The sequence below is a fragment of the Parasteatoda tepidariorum genome, chromosome 2, assembly GCF_982258835.1.
Source record: "Parasteatoda tepidariorum strain Cologne lab strain chromosome 2, Ptep-v5.0, whole genome shotgun sequence".
Taxonomy (NCBI): domain Eukaryota; kingdom Metazoa; phylum Arthropoda; class Arachnida; order Araneae; family Theridiidae; genus Parasteatoda; species Parasteatoda tepidariorum.
The window spans coordinates 35604306-35613195 of NC_141756.1; the positions used below are offsets into that span (position 1 = coordinate 35604306).

General features: G+C 27.1%; 1 protein-coding gene across 1 annotated transcript; it reads left to right on the forward strand.

Annotated features, from left to right (window-relative positions):
* Positions 1–1371: 1371 nt before the first annotated feature.
* MED20 (Mediator complex subunit 20) lies at positions 1372–5594 on the forward strand. The gene is made up of 4 exons (XM_016072353.3): positions 1372–1649; positions 3900–4042; positions 4839–5089; positions 5232–5594. The coding sequence occupies exons 1-4, from the start codon at positions 1636–1638 to the stop codon at positions 5433–5435; spliced, it is 612 nt and encodes a 203-aa protein (XP_015927839.1). The 5' UTR covers positions 1372–1635; the 3' UTR covers positions 5436–5594.
* The last annotated feature ends 3296 nt before the right edge of the window (positions 5595–8890 follow it).

Here is an 8890-nt window from a genome sequence, read left to right on the forward strand (position 1 = left end):
GTGAGACGATTACACAGTAAAAAATGGTATGCTGATTTCAAGAATGCGACTAATTAAAACTTATTAACAGTGGTTTAAATACCACCCCTGAAATCCCCATGAAGCTGGGGTGGGAGCGCGATCAGGAAATAATACATGACATAGGGTTGAACAACCCAATGCCCTCGGTACCACCTGAACCTAAAAAAAAACTATTTTATTTATTTATTTATTTTTGCAAAGAAAAAAAAATCTGAAATTTTGAATAACGCATTTAAGTTTTTAAATGCATCAAATCTAAATCAATGTAGTCTTTTGATCGCTTTTTTTTAAGGTTATCACTACGAATTTCACAAAAATCCCGAATGTCTCTTCATAGTGTTCTTGTCTCATATTAAATCTGAAACTATATTTTGTTATGTCTAAGATAGAGTGCATTTATAATTCTTGCACCCAAGTCTATGTAATTATTAATTCTATTAAGAATTAATAAAAGGGTATGTAATTATATTTTATTCAAGGTATTCCATATTGATTTTCTGCCTTTTCACTAGAAATTTGTATTTCCTTCATAGTGGAATGATCATTACTTTAAATTAATTAATGAATGTTGAATAAATAAAAAACATTGCAAGAATCTATGCTTATTTGATGCTAAAATGTATAATGACTGGAGGAATTCGAATAAATTGAGTACAGTTTTTAAATGCAAATATATTTATACAATCCTTAGTATTTAACGATGTAAGAAAAAAGAAGCTAGAATTAATATATTGAATTTACTATTCGTAATTTGAGGATCGCTTTCCTCTTTTGTTCAACCACATTTCATTGACTCAATAAAGTTTTCACATGATTATGTAATAAAAAATACATAAGAAATATTTTATGAAAACAATAATTAAAATATGACCCTAGCATACAAGTGACGCAATCAGTGTGACCAATATAAAGCATGTGACCTAATTCGTTTGAGCAATAATGTCAGATTTGAAGTGTTATTTATTGAGTATAGGTAAATTTTCCGTCATATTTGAGGGAGTTATAAGCTTATGACTAAGTTGTAAATTCATAAGCTTTAAAAAATTTCAGGCCTATATTTTTAACTTCAGTACGAGATAGACTTGATTAAAATCAACAACAAAAGGAGGGATTTTTTGCATGAAATTGACTGACATAATTTTGATTATTTTAAACATATACTTTTTGCAATCTTTTCCTTAATTCTATGCATTCAGTTTCAAATTTACACAGAGGAAGGACGTAACATTTTAAGAATTCTTATATTTTAATAAAAGTTCTGTAGATGGCACCACCACAGTCTTTATCAATTTCGAAGCTTTTTTTTTTCCTTCCCTTCCCCAACTTTTGAGGAAAGACACTGGATGAGGCGTCATTTTGAGTGACAAACTCAACGCAGCTGCGTAATACCATTTTCAAAAGCTTATAGCTTACATAAAGAAATTGCAAATAAAAAGCGCTCTTGTTGTAACAAAAACAAAACGCCAGAAGTTTCGTATCATGCTTCGTTAATAAATTTATATGTTTACGTTGTATGAAGATTTTATAATTTAACTTTCTTTTTAAAAATACACAAAAAGTAAAAAGTTATAAAATTTTATTCGACTACCTATTTACTGAAAAAATATCTTTAACATGGGAGTTGTGAGGTATGTTAAGTTTTATTCGATCTGTTATTTGATTGATCATATGAATAGTTATTGTATATTTTATTTTATTTATTATAATAATTTTTCGATTTGTCATATTATGAAACATTTTCTAAGGAAATTTCTCCTTTGTTTTTATCTCAGTTTTGGGTTTTAAGTTGCATAGTAAATTAATTAACTTCAGCCAAAAAAAAATTAGAGAATAATTTTTTCTCTCTTTCATTTTTTACTGACAGAAATTTCAAATAGAGAAGTGAATCTCAAAGAAAAGATTAAATTTGTTGACTACGGTTATTTTTTAAAGCAATATTAATGATGTAGAATTATTGATCAAATATTTTATTATTGATAAGTTTTGGTATAAATTTACAATTTGCTGCCCCTCTTGTTTTTGGTGATTATTTTAAAAGCCAAATCTGTGCCAAAAAAGAAAAAAATAGAATTCGTTAAAAAAATTTACAAATTTCTTTAAACAAATGAAGCATTAAAATATTTAGTGTTGATTCGAAAGGTCTTGAAATTTTGCCTGGTTCAGATTTCCTGCGAAAATTGAATCTTCTACCTGGTTTATTCTGAGTAGTGGCCAAAAATTTATTTGTTACCTGTTAAAAGTTAGATTCATTACCTGAATGAGTATTATAACACTGAGTGCAAGACAATATAAAAGTCGTATAATTATTTATTGAACTAATATTTTACAAGATATAAAGTAGAGCATTCCCCCAACAGCCTGTTGTGAGCCAGGGGGTTCCTGGTTTTGCAATTTCGTGACCAACAACATGATTGGGGCAATGTGGTTAGCATTGTGTACAGTCGACTGGCTTATAGTCAGTGAACAGAAGTTTTTACTCTCCTAATCTTACACGTCTATATTTGTATAACAGTAATAATGTACCTCTTAAAGATAAAGTAAAATCTTAAAAATAAAAATAAAGTTAAATATGAAATAAAGTAAATTGAGCTATTGAGTTAGAAATTCCTCTTCTAGTAAAAATTAAGTTTTAAGTTACCAATGATCCATTTTATTTATACATGCTTCTTTTTACTATATAACTGTTAATCAACCTCTACTAAAAATGGAATAAAATGTTACCAAATAAATTTTCTCTTGAGTTATGTAAAAATAAAAAGTGTTTTTTGTTTGAAACAATACTCTTGATTTTAAGATACGTTTTCATTTACTAGAAAAATAATCTTCAGCGATGCCTATTAAATTAGTTATAGCATTCAAACAATTATGTCTTTTGTAAAAAAATAATTGTTTTATTTGCAATGTCAATTATACTACGATAAAATGCTATGCCTACTAAACCAAATAATAAAAACTTTGCAGAAAATATGTGCCAAAGCTACATGTTTTAGCTTTATTATTTAGAAACTTAATATAAGAGTAATCATATTTTTTGACAGTTATCTTTGAATTTTATCTATAATGATATTATTAATTTTAAATAAATGTCAATAAAATTACCAATTTTGAATTTTTTATTTATTTAACTATCATATTAATTTAGTTAGCATAGTTTTCAGCATTATATTTCTCATATGTCTTCTTCCAAAGTAGATACCTCTCTATAGGGAACTTATTTCTCTGTGCCAAGTTTGTCCACTTTAGCAAGGTTTCCCTAGATTAAAATTTAGCACCAGAGTAAATGTGCGCCATGTGTTTCATTATACATTTCTTTTTTTAAAAAAGTGCCATTTCTTTTTTAATGGCATTTTAGTTTGAATAATTTCATAAAGGCAGCCCCTAAATATGAAATAAATCATGGCTTATTGATTAGATTTAAATCTGATTAAAATTTGCAAAATCGTTGCGTTTAATCTCCAAAATGCAAAAAAGCTTCAAAATCTAGGTTGAGTTAGGAAGCAAAAAAACAAGATTAATGTTTCTTAATTTGTTAACATGTGGGTGAGCTAGGCAAATGTCAACAAATCGTTAAATCCGAGAAAAAATGCTCGCTAGTATATTCTTATACATTTTTAGCATTCAATTTTCCTTGTTAAATGTAGACTTGTGCTATATAACTCTTAGCAGCCATCGGAAAGACTAAACACATAATTTTTTAAATTTTTGCTTTGGCACTTCAGCTATTGTCGTTTATGTGAATAGATGCCGCTACACTGCAAAATTATCCCTTGGAAATCTTTCCATTTTCTTGATTGGAATTTTTTTAGTTTTCAAAATTGTTTTCTGTCAAATTAAAAATAACATCCAGATTTGATTTTGCATTAATTTTTTTTATTTAGTATTCACCAATTTCCTATTCCTGAAGGTAAAAGTGGCCAGCAAGCAGCAGAGTTATTACAAAAAAGATTAGAAACAATAGGAGCAGTGAAAACTGGAACATTTTGTGTTGAATGTGAAACCTATTATGCTGCTGCACATATTAGTAAGTAAAAGTTTCTTCAACACACTTCGTTTTTACTCAACTCGTTTTTCCAATTATCTTTGAGCTAAATATCAGGTCAAAAAATTTTTTTCTTCTTTTCTGTTTGCTACAATCTTTTGAATATAGTCTGTTCCGTGACTCCCAGATATTCTCCAGTTCTTTCCTGTTTCCCCCCCCATCAAACTTAATTTATACAACTTTGAACTATTGCTTCTAAGCTTGCAGATTTAACTCTAGAGTTATTAAACTATATCCTAATGGATTGTCATAATTTTCTTCAACTGGAAAAAATCCAAATTGTTTATCAAATTTGCGCTTTAACTATATTAAAATGTGCTAATATTAATAATAAAGAAATGAAAAAACTTCTTTTTTAAAATTTGTGTTACTTAACAGATGTTGAGGCTTCCTGTTAGTGCTTCTTAAACTATTTAATTGATTAAAAAATCATTTTTTGAATTGATTAACATTATCATTTTTAGAAGTTGATAATTTTATGACTAATGATAATTTAAAATAATATCTGTTACTATTAGTAATGTTAACGGTACTATCGAATCCTCAACTATCCATTTTTAACCAGTATTGATTTCAAAGAGAATTTATTTTTGTTACTTAATTTTCCTTTTGTATTTCCACTTAATAATATATTCTGAATACTTATGCAACAACAATTTTCCTTTCTTTATTCATTAAAATAAACTTCTGTGTTTCAAAAATAATTTGTAAAGCAGAATAAGCTAAGATTTTTTTTTTGGTAAATAAGTTCATTTGAATTATATATTTTATTTTTCAGATCCAAACCGAGCAGTTAATATAATTCACAACAGTGAGCATCCAGTTACTTGTTTTGCGTTATTAGATTCTGGAACTTGTTTGATGGCAGATTCTCAGTTTGACATGTTAATGGCAAAAATGACTGGCATATATCTTCCTAAAAAGGCAATAAAAATTGAATCAAAAGGACCACGTTTTGAAGTCCAAGATTTTGTGATTAAACTCGGAAGTGTTTCTATTGGACCTAGTTTCCGTGGAATTTTAGTTGAGGTAAGAATACTGTTTTTAATTCAAGCCCTTAAGCAAGACAGAAGATTTCGCGAAGACTTGCACGTTTGAAACTTTTTAATATTTTAAATGTATTGATTTGATTCTCAGATGAATCTAATTTTTTTTCCTTTATAATTTTTAGGTTGAATATACTCCATGCGTTATACCTCTAAGTTGTTGGGATTTAATGAGAGAATTGTTACAAGGATTCATGGGAAATAGTGTGCAATGTCCTTCTCAGTACCTACAATCTAGAATGAATGAAATTTATACACCTGTTGATACTGTTCAACAATATATGGAACATTTTAATGCTTTCAGAAGAGCTCCATCTGGTGTTCGATAGTAACACTTCATAGTTTTTCTTGGATTTTATTGTTAAACGTTTACTTTCATTTAATTAGAACCAGTATAATAATCTGGTGTTGTGACCTTTATTTCATTTGCTGATAATATTCACTTTGTAAATATTCATGATGTATGGATGATAAATTTCTTGTCTTGCTGTTGTTTGCATTTGTAACTAATTATAGTAGCATAACAGTAACTGAAAATTAATTTAGTAGCTATATTTTATGAATGGATATCTACCTAATTTCATTCATGGAAAAGAGCAATAAAACTTGTATAGATTGCACAAAACATGTACTCTGTACACATGAAATTATACCACATTTAAAAAAATAGTTCATTTAGGAATACATTAGTTCACATTAATTTGTTTTATAAATAATAGTGAAATTAAATTCCATAAACCACCTTTGAATTGTTTTTAATGGATATTTTGAGTACTAATTTAAATATTCCAAATATGTTACATGATGTCTGTTTCAATTAACTACAAGGTTGTATTGATAATATATTGATGTACATAGAGAAATACATTTATTATTTTTATGCAAAACAGGGATCATAATGGTTCTTTGAGTTAAAAAAAAAAGGGATTAAAAATTTGGGAAAGAGGGGCTTATGTTTGGAAAGTTTTTCTTTTTACAAAGATAAATAAGTTTATTTAAACACTTATTATAGTAGTATAATAAACATTCTTATAAAAAAAATATTAAATTGGTCATTTAAATAAGAAATTTGAGCAGTGTATACAAAACACAAAAAGAAATACATCCTTCATAAGTTACCTGAATCAATGCAAAGGAAAAACGGGAGGAAAACAATAATGCATTTTTGATTGAACCGAAATTTATTAATATAAAATTGATTCAAATTGCATCCGAGTTACCAGCCATTTAAAGAGTACATAACGATTATAATAGCATTGACAGGTTTATCAAGCACTTTAAGTAATTAAACTTATGTAATTTTCGGCTAAACATGCATTAAGATTCTCCTACACCCCGTAGTTAAAATTCTCAATGCCAAATATAGAACAGAACTAAGAAGTAACTAAATTATAAATAAAAATTTTAATTAAAAAAAATGAAATTTTTAATAGCATATTTAGAAACTATTTTTTGACACTAATTGAAATACAAACAAATTGTATTTTAATTAGTTAATTAAAATACAAAAAAAGCAGTAGAGATTATTTTTGCTAAAAAGGGCAGGGGAGGTCTGAAATTACCACAACTTAATATTCAGGGATGAGATTAGCCAAAACGCAAAAAAGTTGAATTTTCACGATAGTAAATTTTACGCAAGCGCAACCCTTTAATAATAAATTCCAGACAGTTTAAGGTAATAAATAATGTGTTGACATACAATTGTGTACTAATCTATTATTATAAAAACGATTACATTGATACTTAACATTTAGTGAAAAAAAAATTACCAATTGAAAAAATAAAGCTGGAAATTATATTTTTCCTCAGTTCACATAAGAGACAATTACTACTTGAAAAACTACCTGGTTTAGAAAATTAAAACTACTGATAATATATATTAATATTTCATTTCTTTTAATAAATACTGTTATGTGATTTATAGCAAATATATCAGTAATATTACTTTTTAAATTATATTGAAAAAAAAAACTTAACAATGGACCGAATCATTATGTTCATATTATAGTCTAATCTAACTACAGTCCGCTGAAACATATCAATAACAGTGAAGTAGAAATATATAGTAACTCCTTAACATACAAAAATTGCTATTTTAGTTTGAAAAATTACATGACAATCAGCAACTGTTTAGATAATTGTTTTTTATTTGATAAGAATTTTGCATTTTATAGCATAAATAACAGCAATTATAAATAAAATTTTGATGATGAGTTAATTAACTCTTTTTCCCTCCCAAAATTTTTCTTAATTAAATCCCTTTTTAAGTGATTGCTTTTGTTTGCTATATTTAGTCGTTAGTCCATCTTCAAACATCTTGTGACAAATCCTATTTTTTCTTCTTTGCAAGCACAGAATGTAAGTTTTGAATATATTCCCTTCCAGTTTCTCTGATGTTGTAACATTTACATATACTAATAATCGTCGTTAGAAAAACAGTCACCTTTATAGTAACTAATTTTTAAAAAAAATTTACTTCTTAGAATGCGATAGTTGATATTAAAATTGCGTGAATATGAATAAAAATTATGGATTTTGAAATCACATGAATATGAAACTAGATATACGATTTTGAAAATGAGAAAATACAAACTGGGATATAGAATTTTTTAAACGCGTAAATACAAATCACGATTAATAATTTTTAGATTGCGTAAATACGAATCATGATGCGTAATTTTTAGATTGCATAAATAAGAATTATGATGCATAACTTTTAGAATGCGAATCCCAAAATCACGTATAAATACGAAAATCAATGTTTGATATTATAAACCGCATGAGCAAATCAACACATTGAATTTTAAACTTGCGTGAATACGAATCGCTACATATGTTTTTAAAAAGACGTAAATACAAATCACAATATCGGATTTTTAAATCTAGTAAATAAGAATCGCAACGTACAATATTCAAATCGCGTGAATAAGAATCGCAACACGCAAATATGAAAGGCTCTGTTTGATATTAAAATCGTGTGAATAAGAATCGAGAAATTAGCAGATTCCAGGCTTGGGACCTCTAAAAGGCTTGTCAGAAGCAGCGTCGTTTGAACAACGAAAATCGGATCTATCTGGAGGGTGGGTAAAAAATTCGGAAAATCTTATCTGCTGCGTGTAAAAGGGGAGCAAATCCGTAAAATAAGTAAAAAAAAGAAAGAATTGGTAGCTATGTTGTTTGAATTTTCTGTTTCTCTTTAAAAATCGGTGAATTTTCTGAAAAAGCGGAATACTTATAAAAAAAAAATGAAATTTTTAGAAAATCTGAATTTTTGATAAAAAAGCAAATTTAACAGATAAAAGTGAAAAATGCGGAAATCCGCTAAAAAGCGGAAAAATCTCATCCCTGATATTTAAATGGTGAAATGAAAAGTTTTCAAACATTTCATTAGTCAAAATTAACGTATAAGCTCCTGTGGTCTACTTTCAGGATTGAGATTAACTTTCTTAATTGTACAGATCGAATTCTATAGCTTAAATATGTTCAAATCTAAATTCAGATTTATCAAAATTAATGAAAAAATTATTTTCTGTTGTATTATGCATTTTTATTGTGAGTATTTGAAGAAAAAACGACAATAAAAATTTCAGTGTTATAAATCTTTTTCAAATATAAAATTAAATTTTATTAGCTATATAATTTCTTTGAGAATTTTCAGACTTTTTTAAATTTGTATTTTGTTTAGACAAAGGTAAATTACCATTTATTGACTTTTATTTCTATCCAAAGGGTTGTTTAAAATTTGGATAAATTAATGTTTTAGAAAAAAAATTTACATTTCAGT